At 35.7% G+C, this 21,240-nt stretch overlaps 1 protein-coding gene across 2 annotated transcripts; it reads right to left on the reverse strand.

Moving 5' to 3' along the window:
* Positions 1 to 1,660: 1,660 nt before the first annotated feature.
* IL18 (interleukin 18) lies at positions 1,661 to 19,353 on the reverse strand. Of its 2 annotated transcripts, XM_074216683.1 has the most exons (6): positions 19,309 to 19,353; positions 10,929 to 11,023; positions 8,392 to 8,403; positions 6,524 to 6,664; positions 5,495 to 5,631; positions 1,661 to 2,949 (listed from the first exon to the last, which is right to left on the reverse strand). In XM_074216683.1, the coding sequence occupies exons 2-6, from the start codon at positions 11,002 to 11,004 to the stop codon at positions 2,731 to 2,733; spliced, it is 585 nt and encodes a 194-aa protein (XP_074072784.1). In that variant the 5' UTR covers positions 11,005 to 11,023; positions 19,309 to 19,353; the 3' UTR covers positions 1,661 to 2,730. The 2 variants fall into 2 exon arrangements, with proteins under 2 accessions (XP_074072784.1, XP_074072785.1); XM_074216684.1 differs by lacking the exons at positions 8,392 to 8,403; positions 10,929 to 11,023; positions 19,309 to 19,353 and adding an exon at positions 8,227 to 8,378.
* Positions 19,354 to 21,240: the final 1,887 nt, after the last annotated feature.

The following is a 21,240-nucleotide window of genomic DNA, read 5'->3' on the forward strand; positions in this document are numbered from 1 at the left end:
AATGAGGAGGTTCATTGATTGTCCCAGAATTTCACAACTAATAAATATCTGAGATAAGATTTGAACTCAGGTCTTCTTGTAGTGTTCTTCTTAACCTTGTTATCTGTAGAGTGTCAATGATGAGAATTTTACACCAGAAGTGAATAGGGATATGTTTAAGAATTTGGGGAAAGGGAGTAACATTATGCATGCCATAGATTAATCTGACAGTGGTGTAAAGACAGTATTGGATGAGGAGTGGAGGCTCCCACAATAGTGATACATTAGGAGAGCCCAGACTAGTAGGATAGCAGTGGCAAGATAAAATAATGGCAAGAAATGCTGCAGAGGAAACATTGAGTTGATTGTTGTTGTTATTTTTTTATCTGACTTTTTGTGACCATATTTGGTTTTTTTAAGCAAATATACTAGATTGCTTTGCTATTTCCTTCTCCAGCTCATTGAGACAAATGAGGTTAAATGACTTCCCAAGGGTCATATAGCTAGGAAGTATTTCAGGTCAAATTTGAACTCAAGTCTTCCTTACTCCATGCCTGGCCCTCTATCTACTGTGCCACTTAGCTGCCACCAAACTGATAAATAACTGATTGAATATGAAAAGTGAGAGGGAAGAAAGAGAACACCAAATACTCATTTGAGTGTATAAATAGAGAAATCAGAGAGGAGTTTTGGGCAAAAGATCACTTGATTTTAGAAATATTGGATTTGAAGTGCTAGTGGGAAATCCAGATGCTGATGTAGGCTTGGAGTCATGTAGATAGAACAGCGCTAGAGATTCTGGTTATTTATCATTCTTTCACATCTTCATATCTATCCATTCCTTCTTAACCATTCCCATTGTCACAACCATGTGCTAAGTTGGGGCCCATATTTGTTAAGAGATAATATGTAGGAATGGAGTTACCAAGGGATCGGATACAAAGACAGATGAGAAAAAGTGTTAAGAACAGAATCTTTGGGAAATTTTCTGGATCTGGCTTCTGGATTCCTCTAGTCCCTACACAGAAGCATGCAGATCAGAGGATTTGTAGTAGAGGTTCATATCTTTCTGGAATCATAAAGAGTGATAAGGATCTGGATACTGGTCTACTGATAAAAACCCAAACTAACACAATGCACTAACAAAATAATGTTAACCATAAAGAAAGACCAAAGTTCCTCAGGAGGATGGGCTTCATGTGAACTCATTTCCAAAGTAGCTAGGTCAAGAATAACCAGCAGAGGGGTGGCTAGGTGGCGCAGTGGATAAAGCACAAGCCCTGGAGTCAGGAGTACCTGGGTTCAAATCCGGTCTCAGACACTTAATAATAATTACCTAGCTGTGTGGCCTTGGGCAAGCCACTTAACCCCATTTGCCTTGCCAAAAATCTAAAAAAAAAAAAGAATAACCAGTATAGAAAAGACCCCTGTGCTGGGTTTTGTGTCTATGGCAGCAGGTACACATCTTGGTTTCATAGTGACTCCTTTCTGTGCATGGACAAATAGTTCTTCATCAACTCCATGGAGACCATTTGACCATAGTTGTGGCAATTTTTGAGTTGTTTTCTGTGCATGACAGAATACAGCTGGTAATATTTGTTTAGGAATGTGATGAATTGAGAATCTTATGAATAAATTTTAAGAAAGTTAATCTGATAAAAATGACAGGATGGATTGGGCAAAGAAGAAATTTTATTATTATTGACATAAACTAAAGGTGTACCAGAAGCAGCTTGAAACAACTTATGAAATCTAATTATTAAATTTACTAGGTGAATACTTATAACTTGGAAATCTGCAAATACTACAAATCAGGACTTGCTTGATTGTTTTGTTAATTATTGACTTAAGAAGGTTATGGATAAAATCTTAATAATCCAGATTAAACTTAAGTGTCATGTATGCTTTTTATTTTTTTCAGAGAGTAAGTTGTTAAACATTTGGCAACACATCTCACCTAAATGTGAGGTAATGAAGGCATGGACCAGCATGTGAACAATGGGAATGGGAATGGAAAGGGAATAAAGACTATAAGAGTTGTTACAAGGAGGAAAATTGTTAGGACTTGGTGAATGAATATCCCAGGTATAAAGGAGGTGGGGCCCTTAGACAAAATGACCACATAATAAATATTGTTGAATAAATGAAGGTTGAAGATGCAATCAAGGTCTTGAGTCTGTTGATCCAGGAGACTAAAGGCAAAGGAGATATCAGGTGAAGTGCTCTAAGAATATCTGAGACGAGAAAGATAACTACAGTGGAGAGCTCAGGGAAGGCTTCACCTTGGCCCTGGAAATGAGCCAAGAGGAAGAAAAGTCAAGATGCACCAGAGTGGAGCATAGGGATGAGTGCCTCTTAAACATTGGGGTGGTTTGTGTGCTTACACAAGTAAGAAAGGATATGTCAGGAAACAATTATTCTATTTGCTTGGAACACAGAATTTGTGAAGAGGTAAGAGTAAGGAAGCTGAGATTACAGAAAAATTAATTGAATTGGTTTTGCCCAAAGTCACAGTGAGACTAACTGTGATACAACAGTTAAGTATGCCTTTATTTTTTTTTTTCATATCATTGTGTTCATGGTACTTGACCTTTATTTCTTGATTTTACCATTTTAATAAAGAGGATGAATTTTTTTTAGAACTCTCAAATCACTATGAATTTGTTTTTGTTTGGGATTTTAAACTCATACTTTTTTTTCTCTATTGTTCCAAGAAATTTTTTCAAAGTGGTTTTATTGCCTTTTTCCCCCCTAACAATACTGAACAGTAAACATCATAAACGTATCCACTTCTTGACAGTCTTGTTTTAAAACGAGTTTAAAATCTCCCTTTTCTTCCTTCTTACAAGCCAGAAAATATCCGGGGTACAATGAAGATTCAAATTGCATCTTCTTATGGCCTGGAACCTTATGTTGGTAGAATATAAACTCACTTGTTTCAGCTGCAATATGATTTGGAGGAGGACCCTCCTATGGAGAAAGGGAAAAAAAAAATGTTACATCCTACACTAAGCCTCAGCCTGAGAGTGTATAATTTGTGTAGAAATACCACCCTGATTCAGGAACTAATGCAGAATATCTACTATAGAGAAAAACTATTTCTGTATATAGAAATGCTGCTATCTCTGAGATGCTACCTCACCAATTTATTCTTTGATATTTTTCTAGGAGGAACAACCACGTCATTGTCCTCCTCAAAAAATTCCAGTGGCTTTCTTTTCCTTTAGGATCACATGTAAACTTCCTTGGCTTTTAAGACCCTTCAGAATATGGATTCAGTCTTTCTTTCCAGGCTCATTTCACATTAATCTCCTTCTAATATTCTTATTTCTAGACAAACTTGTCAATTTGCTGTTCCCTATTTGTGACATTTTATCTTATATCTCCATGCAAAGGATTTCCCCCTCTCCTGGAAAACACTCCTTCCTAAACTCCATAGAGTCCTCCAGCTCTCTCTGCACTCCACACCCTCATCAGTTGCTAAGACTCTTCCCCAAGGAGGTTATTTTGCATCTAGTTATTTAGTCAATCTAGCATTTAGTTAATATTTCATTTTCATGTGTGTTTTTTCTTCATTAGAATGTAAGTTCCTTGAGGGGAGGGACTATTTCTTGTTTGCCTTTGCATCAGTAGCATTCGGTAGGGTTGCCTAGAATAGTCAGTGAATAAATGGTATGTCCTCCTTCTTAGCTAAATTTGCAAATCCTCTGACATCCAACTGAATTAACATCTGTTCAGGATGAGATAGAATTCCAGCAAGAGCTGGTAGAGTGCTTGACTATCTTGTGGATTGCAGTGCCAGTCCCTCTCGGCAGTAGTTGGTTGACCATGAAGGTATCTCTTCACTGCCTTTCTCCCACTCCACTTGCCATCTTTATGATCCAGAATCTTAGCCAGAACAGATAATAAGTCCCAAAATAAAGCAGAGTGTAAGAAATATGTTTCATTCACTATTCATTCATCTGAAAGCTCAGGGAAGTTTGGGAAGGCATGTTCTTAAGGTTAGTTTATAACTAGAGTTGGCTGTTGTTTAGCCAGGGAAGAAGGAAAGTAGGGAAGATAATTAAAAAAAATTAAGCTCAATTCCAAGAAATGTTATATAAACAGATTTTTCTTGCTAACCATATTTTACATAATTTTAAAATTAATAAATATACCCCATCTAAAATCCAGGAGGGTTGCTTAAAAATTAAACTTGGTGCCACTAATGAGATAATTTGGAGTAGATCATTCCTATGGGAAGGTAGTAGGAAATGTACAAATAAATGTACTAATAAATATTTAACAACCAGGGAGAAAATGTACACACTAACAAATTTTAAAATAACCTACTTAAAATAACCTAACTTAACATTTTCTCCATTATTGTATTGTCTAGAAATCAATAAAACAATAAATCAAACTTTGATTTGTAATATTTGCTGGTTTCTAAGAGTTAAGGCTCACATTGAAAATATAACAATTGGTTCTCAGGAACTGGTTCAATCTGACTCCAGTGCTTCCCTAGAAATAATTGAGAACTGACTGTATTCAGAACAGACTTACTTCCTGGGAGAGCCATATTATAGCCTTAGAGTGATATGGTAGCTCCCTGTATACTTTATGTTTTATATAGTAGAGGTTATCAGACATGCACTAGGCTACAATGAAGCCTGCAACACTCTTGGGTGTTTCCTGAGTCAGAAATAGTTAACAAAATACAAAAAAAATAACAGAACATAGGTAATGCTAATGTCTGGATTTTTAAGTCAATTTGCAGATTGTAGAGATCTTTATGTATGCGTAAGTGGTCATATTTCTATTTGACTTTTGACACCATATATATAAAGTCTTACTGGATGCAGTCACAATGCACTTGTTAGACTTGGGGATTTAGATCTGGAAAGGGATCCTGGAGTAGACCTTGTCTGACTCTCTCCTTTATAGAGGAAGAAACTGAAGCCCAGAGAAATCAAATGATTTGTCCAAGGTCACATGGGGAATAGTAGCAGAGCTGAAAATGAATACAGGTTATTGCCTCAAACTTAAGTTCTTTTTCTCTCTATACCATACCAACTCTCCATTCAAGTGTACTGGAGCCAGCTCTACTGCCTTCCAATGATGAAATTTTCAACTTAAGCATTTATACTTTGGAAATCAGCAAACAGTTCAAATCAGGGCTTAAATTATTGTTCTGTTGATTGCCTAGATTTTTAAAATGAAGAAAATGTTTATAAAGCATATTAAACCTAAATGTATGTGTATGCATTCCACCCAGAGATGTTTGTTAAACATTTAACCACACTCCTCTGTATTGCTTAAGCTCAGGAAATGAAGTCTTTGGGAAACTGAAGGTCTGATAACTGTAGACCAAAAATGGTAATAACAACAATATTAATAATTCCATTTAAGTCTCATAATAACCTTATTCCCCCCTTTATGGCTTTCTTCCTTCTGTTTCATTTGGCATTAGGTTTAAACTCTTGAACAAATATTTTTTCTATCAACAAGACAAGTATAGGAAGCTCAGTCTTACCTTAAATTGAAGTTCATGGTTCTGGCAAGACAGACTATAAATCTGCTTTTTACCATTCACCAAGATGGCCATAGCCAAACTTTTGGGCACAGTCTCTTTATAGGCTTGCATCATCAGTATAGTTTGGTGTGCATTTGCTGAGGATAAATATTTAAATAAATTAGAATCTTATTTAGAAAAAATTGTTTTAATCAAATACTTAAATTAAGAGAAATTCCTACAAAGATCCATTATGAATTTTATACTGTGTTGTTCCTGCAACCAGTATTCTGTATGTAGTTGATCAGAGTTACAAAATGTGTTTTGCCATATACCTGCAATAATAACTTCTGTGAAAGGCTGTCCCTAACTTGAAGAATCTGACTGTAGCTTTCAGGTAGCCCTGGGTTTCATTTCCAAACCCAGAGCTATTCTGCAGACTCAAGTGTTAGTACTGCAACCTTGAGGGATAAACTGCTTCATAGATAGTATCCATCAGCTCTCCCAGAAATTCCCAGATTTGGGATTTGATGAATGGAAAAAATTGGAAGCTTGTTTAGTTTTTTTGAGGCCAAGTAGGTTCTAGTTAAAGGTTAACTATCTGAAATGCTGCTGTACTTCTCTTTGACTTTGTTTTGCTGCCACTGTAGAAAATATCATGGGAAGGCATAAAAGATCAAATTTTACCACTCAGGTAAAATCTTATTACAGTAAAAAGCATTAAAAAGAAAGGAGAAATATGACAAAAAGAGGGCTAATAAGAACAAATTTTGCTGAGAGTTACTAGCTAACCTCTATGTTAGAAAATGTAAGGTCTGAGTTAGGCATACTAGATTTTGACATGATTATTCAATACTTTGTTCAATCCAATGAAACTGGACAACCACCAAAACATGAATTTCTGGAGAAATTTGTTGCTAATACATATGATTTATCTTTCATTATTTTTAGTGAAGATATTAGTCTTAGAGAGAAAAACTTAAGTAGTAAAATAGAGCAGGAACAGCTAAGGCAGTAATTTTAGCAGTGACAATTCAAATAAAACAATACCTTGAATCTCATGATCAGTCATATCTTCGAGCACAGGTATGTTCATTTCATTACTCTTCATGAGAACTTGATTATTCAAGTTTCTTAAGATTGCATTTCTAGGATCTTCAAACTTTTGGAAATTATCTGATTGCAAGTTATCTATAAAGACCACAGAAATATGAGCTTTTCTTTTTGAAAAATTAACAGTCTCTCATAACAATTATCATTGATGATGTCACCTATTGCTTTTTTTTAAGCTTTTCTAAAATTTATTTAAGGCAATGGGGTTAAGGTCACACAGCTAGACAATTATTAAGTGTCTGAGGTCAAATTTGAACTCAGGACCTCCTGACTCTAGGGTCGGTACTCTGTTCATCGTTCTACCTAGCAGCCTCCACCTACTCCTTTTAATTGCTCTATACAAGAGACCTAAAGATGTAGAAAGAAGTGCAATCTTCTCTCAATTTGGATCAATGTACAACATGGAAACAAAGTAAAGACTGACAGATTGCTTTCCGTGGGGGGGGGGAAGTGATATTTTGGGGAAAATTGTAAAACTCAAATAATATCTTTAATAAAAAAAAGAAATTAGTGCAATCTTTGAGAAATGCAAAGGGCTACAAGATAAATACAAGAGAAGAGGAAGCTTTTCCATAGTCTGTGATTCTCTTTGGCATCCAGTGTAGAGTGTGTGTATGTAGGTGATACATAATTGAAAGAAAGAAGGGCATTGCTTCTGTAATGAAGGTGATGAGACATTTCCAATCTATTGGACTGGGGTGCCACTTGTGGAGTTGGGCATTTACTCTGGCTTCTTTCTGTGATGTACTGATAGTTCAAGGGGGAGGAATTAATGGACCCATCCCAAACAAGAAGCCCTAAATGGTTTCTTTCTTTCTTTTTTCTTTTTTTATATACCACAGAGTGGATAGCTCCATTTGATTCAGTTGCTGAAAGTATTTATTGCAACCAGCATCATTGTTGACCAACCAGGAGTTGTTTCATCATTCCAAAGCAAGGGACCATCTACATTTCACAGAAAGGGGTCAGAGCTCTTTTGCTTCATGCTATGAGAGGCCATGCAGTGACAGAAATTAGGGGATTTTTTTCCTGGTCACTCCTGTTAAATTATTTTAAAAAAGAGAAGTCTGAAAAAAATCAATGTCTAGTTAAGAACTTGAGCTAGATAGGATCCTTCTCTTCAAACAAAGGGGCCATATGTTCTATACACTGCTTATTTGTGGGGATAATTTTGCCTCCCTATGGCCCACTTTCTTTTGGGGACCCATGAGAGGGAGGATAGAAGCAGCAACTCTGGGAATCTTTTTTTGTGCTCTAGATGTCCCTACATTTTTCCTTGGTGCTTTGCTCTTTTTTTTTTTTAATTTTTTGCAAGGCAATGGGGTTGCATGGCTTGCCTAAGGCCACACAGGTAAATATTAAGTGTCTGAGGCTGAATTTGAACTCAGGTACTCTTGACTCCAGGGCCAGTGCTCTATCCACTGTGCCACCTAGCCACCCCCTTTGCTCTTTTTCTTGAGAGGCTTTACTATTTCTTGTTCCATTTGCATATGCTCAGTAGTTAGATTAAATACTGCTTAGTAGTATATATATTCTCTTTGCATAAAATGGTTGTCTTTTTATTTTTAAGAGTTACAGAATTTTCAAAGCATCAGAGGACACAGTGATAATCTCTCTCTTTTATACTTTATGGAGCCTACCACATCCATTCAGAAAGAATTCTGGCTTCTCAAACCAAATCTGAACCATGTCAGGTCAGTCTGTTTCCATGCTGAACATATTGGTAAAGATGGCATATGTAGTTATGCAATCTCAAGCATCTCCCAGTAGATAGGATCCAAAGTAGAGAAACAATCATACATTACCATCATCTTCAGCTTAAGGAAAAAGAGGAAGAAAAAAAAAGAATATATTATTACATTTTTGCTTCAAAGGAAAAATATTTTTATTTTCACCTAGAATTTATTTAGTCTGCTTATTCTTTTCTCTCCCTTCCCATTCCCATTCCAAATTGTAAAGAGCCAAAATAGCATGTCAAATGAATAATTTTAGGTTGGCATCTTTAAGATTTTTTTAAAAATCGAGGTGCAAAAATTTAAAAATAAGTTTAAGTTCAAAAACTCAAATTTCTTTCAGCCAAATGGAAATGTCTATAAAATAATTATGCTTATTCTTTTTTGGTAACTTTTAAAATTTATTATAAACATAAATATAAATTAAGAAGAGAAAAAATTGCCATATACAGCAGAACATAAAAGAGAATTCAATATAAAACAATACATTTACTTTTTTTTTTTAGTTTTTGCAAAGCAATGGGGTTAAGTGACTTGCTGAAGGTCACACAGCTGGGAAATTATTAAGTGCCTGAGGTCAGATTTGAACTCAGATCCTCCTGATTCCAGGGCTGGTGCTTTATCCACTGTATCACTTAGCTGCCCCAATAAATTTCCATTTCAAGAAAATTAATATAATAAATGTTATACATTGTTTTCAAAGCTATCCAGTTTTTCTTTGCTTCCTTGTAGGTTTTCTTTTATTCTCTGATGTGTACTTTACTTTATCCCCCCCCCCCCCCCGGGAAGACTACAATTAAGTGTGGAGATATATCTATGCCTAACTATATATACATATACATAGATATCTGTAAACATACACATATAGACACAAATGTAAGTCTATGCTTATTTTCAGGTGGTTAGCATTTTTCCTTCATAAGTCTAAGTCATTTCATGTTTTTCTATATCAATCAGCTAATTTCCTATAACATATCAATATTCCATCTAATTGCATTCTATCTGAGATTGCCTCTGAAAGTTTTTTCCAGTTTTCTGTATTCATACTATTCTTGACTATATAGATTTTATTTATACAGGTAAATATTAATTTAAAATAATAAAAATTTAACCATTTCACATGTCAATAATGTTCTCATCTTAATATAAGGTCAGATACTACTGAATCTGCATATACATATATATATATGGATACATATATACATACATATATATATATATATATATATATATATATATATATATATATATATATATATATATATGTCTTTTGACCTGGTTACTTTGAAATTCCTGATCTTTTGTTCTTCCAAATGAGCTTTGTTATTATTTTTTCTAAGATAATTTTTTTAGTAATTTAGTTGAGGTAGCTTTACATAAATAAATTAGTTAAGTAAAATTGTCATTTTTTTCATTATATCGGCTTTACCTCCTCATGAACAATAAGTATCCAGTTATTTAGATCTGACTTTATATAAAAAGTGTTTTATATTTATGTTCATATAGTTACTGTGTCTGTTTTGGCAGGTGTACTCTCAGGCATATTATACTGTCTGCTTATTTTAAATAGTCTAAAACAATATTGAATAATATGACTGACACATAGTGTAGTTTCCCTATTTTTCTCTTTTGATTAAATCTATTTTAGCTTTAATTTTGTCTGAGATCATGATTTCTATCCCTGATTTTCTATATAATAAATTCTCCTCATGATCTTTATTTTATGTTTGAGTGCATCTCTCATTTTCATAGCTTTTTCTGAAAGTAACTTATTCTTGAATTCATATTCTTAATCTTCTGTTAGTTGCCATTTTATGTGCAAATTCATCCCATTCACATTCTAAGCTATAATTAATTGTTGTATATTTTCTCCTTCCTATTTTTCTTCACTATCGCCCTTCCCCATTCCTATCTCTCTTCACTCCTCTGCTTTACTTCTATATTCTACTTTGTTCTCCTGTTCTTTAACCTACCCATGTTTACTTTTAAGGTAAAGATATTTTATTGAGCCTGCAATAAAAATGTTGTTTTTATAATACTTTTAAGAACACTTCTTCACTTATACATGTATTTCCCTTTGTTGAAATTATTTAAAACTAAAAACTTAAGGGATTCATGCAATTTTGCCTTAAGGAACAATACTGCAAACTTATCAATTTGATGTTCTACAGGTCTGCCAATTTACCCAACCTAGATGCTATTATCTCTAAGAAGCCTTTTCCAAATTTCCCCTCACTTTTCAACAACCTGCTCCACTGATAACTCTTCTACTGTTCAGAAAATAATTTTTAATTTTAATTACTTGGCACCTATCATTAAATTCCTTTATCTTCTTTTTATTTATATCTTCTTTAGCATCTGGAGAGTACACTTCAAATAGTATGTACTCAGTAAAAGTTTCCTGAATGGAACTTGACATCATATATATTTATACTATATATTTTAGAGCAAATCTAAAGATGCCAACTGATGTCTCCTTTTTTTAATGGAGTAAACATTCTCAAATATTAAAATGGAAGTAAAAAAGAAAATGGAATTAATTCGGTAGGATACCTCACAGCACCTTTTTTGGATGAGCATATGGATGAACCTTAAGCTGTAAGATTTACCTTTGAAGTAAAGTGCACCATCTCGAAACTCTATCTCTATAAGGTTGATTGCATTGTCATCCTCATCAAAGTACATTTCATCAGTTTTTTTCTCCCTATTGAAAATATAGAACAGATTGTTGAAGTATAATTGCAGTTCCTTGTACATTTTGTATTACCTCCCTAATCAGAAGCTAGAGAGTACATCAAGGAGTACACTGGCTAACACCATGGGCAGGCAAATAAGTTCCTTGACTTAACATTGTTAATTGATAAGCTATTACCGTTGATTAATGGTTTGTGGGAAGAACAGCATTTTAGTTTTTAGTTGTTTTTTTTTTTTTGCAAGGCAAATGGAGTTAAGTGGCTTGCCCAAGGCCACACAGCTAGGTAATTATTAAGTGTCTGAGACTGGATTTGAACCCAGGTGCTCCTGACTCCAGGGCTGGTGCTTTATCCACTGCACCACCTAGTCACCCCCAAGAACAGCATTTTAGAAGAGATTGGAAAGAACTGAGAAAATTGAAAGAAAAGAAGAAAATAGAAAAGAAGAAAAAACCCAGTGAGTTCCCATGATAAAAAAGCATAAAGAACTGGAACTTTTTTTAAACTCAGAGGAGAGGGGATTAATAATAGCCTTTAGTGGTTCATTTTTTTTTTTTTTTTTGGTTCAGAACCATGTTTTCATAGACATAGGGAATTCATAGTGAGGAATCCTATAGCCAATGCAGATGAGCATTTTATAGTCTTAGAGTGTCTGCTGATAGGTTTAAAAGTCTTGCCTAGGGGCACCTAAGGGGCACAGTGGATAGAGCAAAGGCACTAAAATCTGGCCTCAGACATTTTATAATCATCTGTCTATGATCTTGGGCAAGACATTTAACCCCATTGCCTTGCAAAAACAAAAAGAAAACAAAAAATAGTCTTGCCTAGAATAACAGCCCATGTGTCATAGGCAGGTCTTGAATCCATCAGAGGTAGATCTTGAATCCAAGTTTTTCTGATTTTCTATCTAATATATCATGCAGCTTCTCAGTTATAAGAAAGTGGTGGGGAAAACTTTGTTAACCCTGCAAAGGTCAAAGATTTGCCAATGGCTATCTTTTTTTTTTTTTTAGGTTTTTGCAAGGCAATGGGGTTAAGTGGCTTGCTCAAGGCCACACAGCTAGGTCATTATTAAGTGTCTGAGGGCACATTTGAACTCAGGTACTCCTGACTCCAGGGCTGGTGCTCTGTGCACTGCACCACCTAGCTGCCCCAGCTATCTTTTTTGAAAAAAGTCACAAGCAGTGGAGTAGGTTTAGAAATAGCAATCTAAACAAAGGGTTAGATTGAACTTGATCTCTTGGGACCCTTTGGTGAAAGCTGGATTAAAAGTGATAAACCACCCAATTAACTTTCTCATACACCTAATAATATTAGTTTGCTAATAGAAATCATCTCTCTCTCTCTCTCTCTCTCTCTCTCTCTCTCTCTCTCTCTCTCAATAGTTTCTAGCCTGGATAGACTAGTTGAAATTTTGTAAGAGAAAAGCAATGACTTTCAGAAGCCTATTTATCTACCAACTGATAAGTGATTGATAATGAGTGCCTTTATCCTATTGGGAATTTGGTGCATTGGTATTCAAAGTCAGTTATTATTGAAAGGTGAAGTCAATTGATCTTAGGAGATACCAAAATGCTAAATTGGATGCTATTAATCAAATATGGATAACTAATTGCCTTACCTAACTCTGAGTTCAATGAATCAGGAAGTTAGCAGATTATGGAGAAGCAACATGAAACTTTCCTTGTCTCATATGCCTTCGAAATCTGTATAGCTAGAAAATCAAGATGTGACTCAAAAGAAACAAGTCTCTCTGTAAGAAAGAATGGTAGGAAGTGGGAAGAGCACTCTCTGGATCTTTCCTTACAGAATTGTGTGAAATAGCAAAAAGAGGACCGAGTTTAGAGTCAAAGAATATGGGTTCAAGTACTAGTCCTGGGACAAATTAAATTAGCCTCTTTTGGCCTCAGTTTCTTTTACTAGATGAGACTTAGACTTTATAACCTTGAAGTTCTCTAAATCTATAATTGTATAAGTTGAATTTTGAACCCAAGTGAAGAACTTATATTTATCTCTATTAAATTTGTGAATGATATACTATAATTGGACTTTAGCCTTAAAATGGTGTGTGTGTGTGTCTGTGTGTCTGGATATCAAGTTCTGATCTGTAGTATGAAGTGTCTGAGGTGTAAATACTCACAATAAATTTTTTTTTTTAGGTTTTTGCAAGGCAAATGGGGTTAAATGGCTCGCCCAAGGCCACACAACTAGGTAATTATTAAGTGTCTCCTGACTCCAGGGCCAGTGCTTTATCCACTGCGCCACCTAGCCGCCCCTCACAATGAAAATTTAATAAGCATTGGGTTAGGATTGACCCTGACACAGCCAGTTCTTGGATATAGGCCAAGAGAATGAGAAGTATGGATGGTATTTCACCTCAGGTCATGAGTGAATCTCTAACACAAGTGTAATTTGGTCATATATTACAATATGGTAAATGTTTCATTTACTAACATTTAAAGTATGGTGAGGGTTTGATTGACTCTTTTATAATACGAAAATATTTCTAAGGGATCAGGATCTAAAGAAATTTGGAAACAGTAGGTAGGAACCCTCTCATTTTTTACTTTTTACATTTGGCATAATGCCTAGCAGCACATTGTCAATTTAATTGTGGTCAAAAATTAAAAGAAGATTCTTGGTCAATTGGAACATGAATAAAAACTTTAATATATCCCACTTAAATAGAAACTTTATTTTGCTGAGATATTAGTGGCCATATTTACTAAGTATTCAGAAGAACTAATGAATTTTTTGCTGAAAAATTGTTTTTTCCCTTATCTAGAAGTCACCCATAATTCATATTTACACAGAGCTTTAATATGTACAAACCACTTTCTCTATAATAACTTCTTGAGGCAATATCAATGTTATTTTCCCATTTAAAAGTAAAGAAAATGAAGATCAATCAAGTGAGTTGCCAGTGATTGCATAGCTAGTAGATGTGTGAGCTGAAATCTGAACCCAGGTCTCCTGACTACAAATCCATTATTTATTTATTTCTTCTTTCTTTTCTTTCTTTTACACAGTGGAGATAGAATATAATCCTTTCCTTCTTAGCTATAAGATTATATTATATTGGCACTATCTAAGCCTTTCTTGGGAGGGGTTGGGGAGAGGCTACATGGAAAGAAATTGAGTTCTGTCTATGGGACCAGGTAGCTAGGTGGCATAGAGGACAGAGACCAGGACCTAATGTAAGAAGATTCATCTCCCTGAGTTCAAATCTGGTGTTGGATACTGTGTGATCCTGGGCAAGCCATTTAACCTGTTTACTTCAGTTTTTTCTTCTGTAAAATGAATTGATTGGAGAAGGAAATGGCAAGTGATCCCAGTATCTTTGCCAAGAAAATCCCAAATGATAAGAAAGAGTCAGATGTGACTGAAAAAAATGACTGAATGTATTTATGGGACATAAAGTTTGAGATGGCTAATGGGGGTCACATGGTTATCTATGCTATAGGAAAGGTCATTTTGGCAGTTGAACAGATAGACAGGTTGAAGTTAAGAAAGACTTAAGGCAAGGAGACCAATTAGGAGACCATTGCCATGTGATGATGGTCTGAACTTGGAGGGAGTGGAAGGAATGTGCATAAGAGATGCTGTGGGGAAAGAAATAAGATTTAGCTAAAACTGTCTCAAAAAATAGTTGATATCATCCTTTATGCTCTCCTTTTTTTGTTCCAATGTCTGATGAAGAGGTGATTCAATGAGGCCATATCCTCTAGTAGTATCCTTGATTCTATTCCTCCCATCTTCTTTGGCAGATTGTTCCACCATTGTCTCTCTCTCTCTTTCTCCCTCATCTTTAATGTTCTCTTTTAACTGACTCATTCTCTGCTACCTACAAAACACTCTCAAGACTCTTCTGTCCTTAAAACAAAATTTCTTGACCCTTCCATCCCTTCTAGTTTTTTCCCATCACCCTCTTTTGTGTATTGAAAAACTCCTAAAAAAACCCTCTTTTCTCACTGTTTCTACTTCTCCTCTCAGATACTTCCCAACCCTTGCACTTCAGCTCCCACCTCAATTGACATTGTCCCCTACTGCTCTGTTGCCTTTTCTCAAACATCCTTATTGACCTCTTTTCACCACTTGACACTATTAACTAACCTCTCCTCTCCTCTTGGATATGCTCTCCTGTGTTTTCATGCTATTGTTCTGAGTTATTTTCCTGTTTGTCTGACTCCTTTTTCTTCTCTGAATCATCTCAGGTACACTTTAATCCTAAATATGGGTTTATCCTAGGGTTCATTCCTGGGTTCTCCCTCCCCCTCTCCCCTCCCCTGTCCTCTTCTCCCCTCCCTTCTCCTCCCTCCCCTCCCTTCCCCTTCCCTGTTATATATCTCATGTTCATCTTTTTTTCTCTGTTCACATTAATATTCATCCCAATTCAGGTCCTCATCAATTTATATTTGGACTATCGCAATAACCTCTTAATTGATCTCCTTAATTCACATCCTAAAATCAAGGTTTGAATGTATTACTCCTCTGCTAAATGAATTCCAGTGACTGTTACATGTAGAATCAAATACAATCTCCTCTGTTTCATATTTAAAGTCCTTACCATCTTTCCAGATATATTCTATATATTCCTTACTTTGTGCTATCCTAATTCTATTTTCTGACCAAGCTGGCTTTCTACTGTTCCTTACAGCCTGCCTTTCCATTTCCAGTCAATATGCCTTTGCTGCTGTTCTCCCCGCTAGAGCCCACCTCCTCCCTCATAGTCCTCTATGCCTGTAAAGCACTCTCATCTCATCTTTGGTTCTCAGAATCTCAAACTCCTTCAGAGTTTAGATCAAATGCTGCTTCCTCCATGAGGCCTTACCTGATCCACCCAGGCACTCATGCTTCCTTCTCCCAGGCACCTGAAATCACCTTGCATTTATTTGGTATACACTTGTATGTGTAGATATAGACTCCTCCTTGTGGGTAGAGACAGTTTGAGTTTTATCTGTACCCCAGCAGGTAGTATAGTTTTCAGCACAGAGAAGGTGATTAAGAAAGGCTTGTTGAGAAAGAATTTACAGGTTTGGATTCAGAACACAAAAGTGAAAGGTCAAAGATGACTCCTAGATTAGGAAGAACTAATTTTATCATTTCACTAGAAGGTGGGTAGAATTTATTTCATATTTATTCTATTCTCCAGTCCCAAAATATTTTTTCTTAGTGATAACTGAAATTTTGCTCTTCTTCTGGGTTAACCATTACCTTATCATGTTTATTTTGAAATATAAATGCTTCTAACTGGGGTAACAAATTAAATAAACTAAGTCTCCCACAGATTTCTCTTTCATTCGTCTCAAATACATTAACATTACTTTGGTTACATGACTAATATGGAAACATGTTTGTATATAAATACATATGTACATAAATAATCTATATAAGATTGATAACTATTAGGAAGGAGGGAGAAAAATTTGGAATTCAAAATCTTACAAATATATATATATATATATTATATCATGGGGAGGGGGAGGAAAAGAAGAGGGCAGAAAAATGTGAAACTCAAAATCTTACAAAAAAATTAATGTTAGGGGCAGCTAGGTGGCATAGTGGATAAAGCACCGGCCCTGGAGTCAGAAGTACATGAGTTCATATCTGGCCTCATATACTTAATAATTACCTAGCTGTGTGGCCTTGGGCAAGCCACTTAACCCCATCTGCCTTGCAAAAACCTAAAAAAAAATTAAAAAAAATCAACATTGAAAACTATCTTTACATGTATTTAGAAAAAAATATTATTAATAGAAAAAAGCAATACTTTGGTAGAATTTATTTGTCAGATAGTTTCCTTAGAAAGGACTAACAAGTTTGAGGAAACTGGCTATCCAGGAAAGAAAGGGACTATGGGGGCTGAGAAAGGAGACAGGTATTAAGGTGCTTAGGGAAAATCTTATTTATGTCACAATTTTGCTTAACATTGGTTATGCTTCTTGCCAGAAGCAGTTTGTTTACCTGGTTACTTTATTTTTGTTACTTAATACCTGAGGTTAGGCAGACAAATTGTGTAAACTAGTATTTTCGTGGCCTTAATATGATTCTATTACATTCAACAAAGATAATTTATTACTCATCTATTATGTAATATTGGGTGAAATTCCTCTGACCTCATGGACTTTAGATTTTAGTAAAAGATTATCAGGTATAGATATTGTACACACACACACACACACACACACACACACACGGTCTATTAAAAATCTAATCATCATCTCTGTTATCTGGACTACTGCAATAGCCTCCTAACTTCCTGACTCCAATCCAATTTCAACTTCAAAGTCAAAATGATTTTCTTAAAGCACAAGTCTGATACGTCACCCTAAACTTCACCATCTCCTTTGTTAGTCTTAAATCTGAATCCAAAGGCTTTTGATGGCATTTCAAGTTCTTTATAAGTTGAATCTTTCTTACCTTTCTAGTTTTCTTCTACTTTACTCCCCCTCTTTGAACTGTATGATCCATTTACATTGGCCTACTTGTTCCTATACATCACAGTCTTCTACTTTTGGATCTTTCCCCTGGCTTTTCCCCATGTCTACAATGCTCTCCCTCTCATCTGTGCCACTTAGTTTCCCCAGCTTTCTTCAAAACCCAGCTAAAACCACTCCTTTCAGGGCTAGTACCTTCTTCCCTAGTGATCCTTTCTGTATATATGGTGGATGTTTCCATTTATGTGCATGTCTACCCATTAGAATGTAAACTGCTTAAGATTGGGGGCTTAAAAAAATTTTTTTTCCCTATTATCCTTATCACTTAGCAAAGTGTCTGGCATATCATAAGTATATTATAAATGCTTCTCGATTGATTAATAAACCATCTGGACAGATATTGAATAATTCATAGGTAAGAATAAAAGTAATATTAACCATTTAAAATGCAAAGGGAAAGGAGAATTCCTCATGTAGTAGAAAACATCTGAAGAAAAGTAAGATGCAAGAAAATTAAAAACTCAGTTATTCATTGGATTTTATAGAATTGAATTCTTTATATTGAATGAAATAATGCCTAAGATAATTGTCCAAGACTTTGGTGTGGGGTAATCTTTTTTAACAATTGTAAAAGCTCAAAATCAGGCAAGCACTCTTTGTCCTTTTTACATTAACTAAAAAGTAGTAACACTAGTACTGATCCCTTAAGGCTTTCAGAGGGCTTTATATATGAATAATAAAATAATTAACATTTACATAGCACTAACCATATACCAGACACAGTGCTAAATACTTTATAATTATGATCTTATCTGATCCTCACAGCAAACATGAGAAGTAGCTGCTTTTATTATCCTATTTCTCATATGAGGAAACAGAAGTAAAGTAGCTTGTCCTGGGTCATATAGTAGTAAATTCCTGAGGCTGGATTTGAACTTAGAACTTACTGACCCCAGGCCTAGGGCTTTCTCCACAGCAACACTTACCTGCCCATCATCTCATTTGAACCTCGCAACAATCCTAAGAATTATGTGTTCTTCTTATTCCCATTTTTAAAGAGGATGGAGGAAAGTCAAGTGACACCAGGTTCCCAGCTGTAAAAAAGGTCTACTGAATTCTCAAGCTCTTACTACAGTAGCCATAGCAAGAGTATCACTTGTAGAACTCTAGAGAACTCAAGGCTTTAGCCAGTGTGAAAAACAGATTTTTGTGCTTATTCTTCTAATAACAACTTGGTTAGATTAGAGAAAGTCCTGCTTCTGAAGGGCTAATTCTGCTGTTGGCTGTCAGGAGATCCCCAAAGATTTCAACATTGGTTTGTTTCCTTGTAAAGTAATGAAAGACAGTCCTCGAACAAAAATCTGCTTTGTAATATTTTTGCTCAATGGAATCTTGCACTTTTCTTTTTTCTCCAGTAAAACTTTATAGTTTTGATCCCCTCCAGGGCTCTCAGTGAAGTAGATCAAGTGCCTACCCTTTTTCATACAAGCTTTCTCAACTGTTTATGCAGAATTCATGCACACACATACAGAGATAACACACACACAGATGCACAATACAGACATACAGACATTCTTTGATCCATCCATCCATACACCTCAGTTTTTTGGCTTCCTGTAGCTAGGTAGGTTCAGAGAGAATGGGCAGATCATAGAGGATGAGAGAGGAACTTGGCAAGAAGCAGGGGCCTTGCAAACCCCAGGTTGGGGCTGAGGTGCTCTAGCTGTTGAAGCAAGAAAGTCCCAGATTTGGAGGAAGCCTTGAAATGCCCACGATCTAGGAAACTCAAATCCCGGTGGCTCTGAATCCAGATAGATGGCCCACACCCCAAGAGCCCTGGAGAAAGAAGTGGTTCCTACCTTCCGCCAGACAGATCGGTTCTCAAATGACTAACCCTACCAGTCTTTTCCTAAAATTCCGGAATTGGAGGGCGGGGAGGAAAGAGAAAGGGGAGGAGAATTAAGAGTTAAGGAAATGACTTTGACCCAAGATAACCTCCTTAATCAGTCTTGCTTTCCGAAGGGAGTTCAGTAAGAGTAAACTCTGAAAGGGATTATATCTTTCTAAGAATCTGGTGAGTTTCTTTTTCCGTCATTTTAATTAAAGGCATCTTGGGCAAGAGGTTTCTTTCCCTCAAATCTCACACATTCTTAGAAATTCATCTGTATTCAGAACAGAATTAGCTCTTGAATTAGCTATGAAATCCTTCATTTATTCCACAAGGATTTAAAAAAAATAGGTATAGAAGAAGCCAGCTATATTGTGATTAGAACCTAAAAGCAAATATGTTAAGGTTCCTGAGGAGCAAGGAGGATGAGTGTGCAGATTATATAAATACTCAAAACTTCCTTGGGCTTGTCTCTTTACCCCCAAGACAATCTGAGGAATTGAGGAAAATTTATAGGAATCTTAGAGAAAGTCATACTGTTAAAATACAGTTTAGGATTAATATTCCAAAACAATGGTCACTACTCAGTCCCCCCCCCCCCCGAAGTGTTTTCTGCCCCAAAATTTTCTCTTAGAGTAAACAAAAGGACCACTTCTCAAAGGAGAATGGTGAGTTTGTAGCATTTCCAGGGTGGAGAAGATGAATACTCTAAAGTGGGTCAATAGTCTTAAGTACTTAAGAGAATGGGGAAGACAATACAGTTATTCCTTCCACATCTCAACTTTTCCCATCACTGTTTAGCTATATTGAGAGTTGGCATAAAAAATTAAATGTGGAATTTTGGGGGGAGTTTTGTGGAAGCTGCAGATGACATCCAAAGACCAGCAGATAACACAGAAAAAGTTAAGAAGCTCAAAAATGCATAAAATATAGAGTCTTATATTATCAGCATATTTTATCTTTTCAACTTTATTCAGATTTTCCAATCTGGGGGTGGGGTGTTGTGCTCCTAACCCTTCAACCTCTCCTCAATGTGAGAGGGTTAATTATTCTTTTTTTTTTAACTTTACATTTATTTATTTATTTATTTATTTATTTTCACATTACTACAATAGTCTTGTTGTAAAAGTAAACATAATCCCTCATTCCCCCCCATAAAGAAACCTCAAAAAATAAAAGTGAGAGAGAAAAAATAAGTGTATTTCAGTCTGTGTTCAGATAATATCAGCTCTGTCTTTGGGATGGATCACATTCTTTATAAGTCCATCAGAAGAGTTGCCTCAATATTTTTTTTCCCAGTAGTTGCTGTTACTAACTTCATCCTATTCCTCCCCTCCCCCTTTGTTCTATTTCTCTCCCCTTTTACCTTGTCCCTCCTCAAGAGTATATTGTATCTGACTATCCTCTCCCACACCTCCCTCCTCTTCCCCTGTTTTCCATCCCTTTCCTCTCCTTTTTCCTCTAGAGTAAGCTAGTTTTCAATACCCTAATGAGTATGTATGTTATTTCCTTTCTTAACCATTTTGATGAGAATAAAGCCTCATTCATTACCCCTTACTTTCCCTCTTCTACTTCATTGCAAAAGCTTTTTCTTTCCTCTTTACATGAAATATCTTAGCCCATTATACTTCTCCTTTCCCTTTCTCCCAGTACATTTCTTTCTTGCCCATTGATTAAATCTTTATAATATACTTTCATATTTCAGTTCCCTCCTATGCCTTGTCTATGTATGCTCCTACTAATTGCCCTAATAAATAAGAAGGTTCATTTGAATTATCAGTATCATCTTCCCATACAGGAATACAAGCAGATTGACATCATTAAATCCCTCATAACTTGCCCTTCCCTTCCACCCTCTGTTTCATTTGAGTCCTGTGCTTGAAGATCAAATTTTCTGTTCAGC

The sequence above is a fragment of the Macrotis lagotis genome, chromosome 1, assembly GCF_037893015.1.
Source record: "Macrotis lagotis isolate mMagLag1 chromosome 1, bilby.v1.9.chrom.fasta, whole genome shotgun sequence".
NCBI classification, from domain to species: Eukaryota; Metazoa; Chordata; class Mammalia; order Peramelemorphia; family Peramelidae; genus Macrotis; species Macrotis lagotis.

Coding starts and splice junctions, on each gene's coding strand:
- IL18 (XM_074216683.1), bottom strand. CDS start 11,004: ATGTACTTTGATGAGGATGACAATGCAATCAACCTTATAGAGATAGAG. Junction 5,632..6,523: donor GACTGATCATGAGATTCAAG/GTATTGTTTTAT, acceptor ATTTATCCTCAG/CAAATGCACACCAAACTATA. Junction 2,950..5,494: donor ACCATGAACTTCAATTTAAG/GTAAGACTGAGC, acceptor CTTTCTCCATAG/GAGGGTCCTCCTCCAAATCA.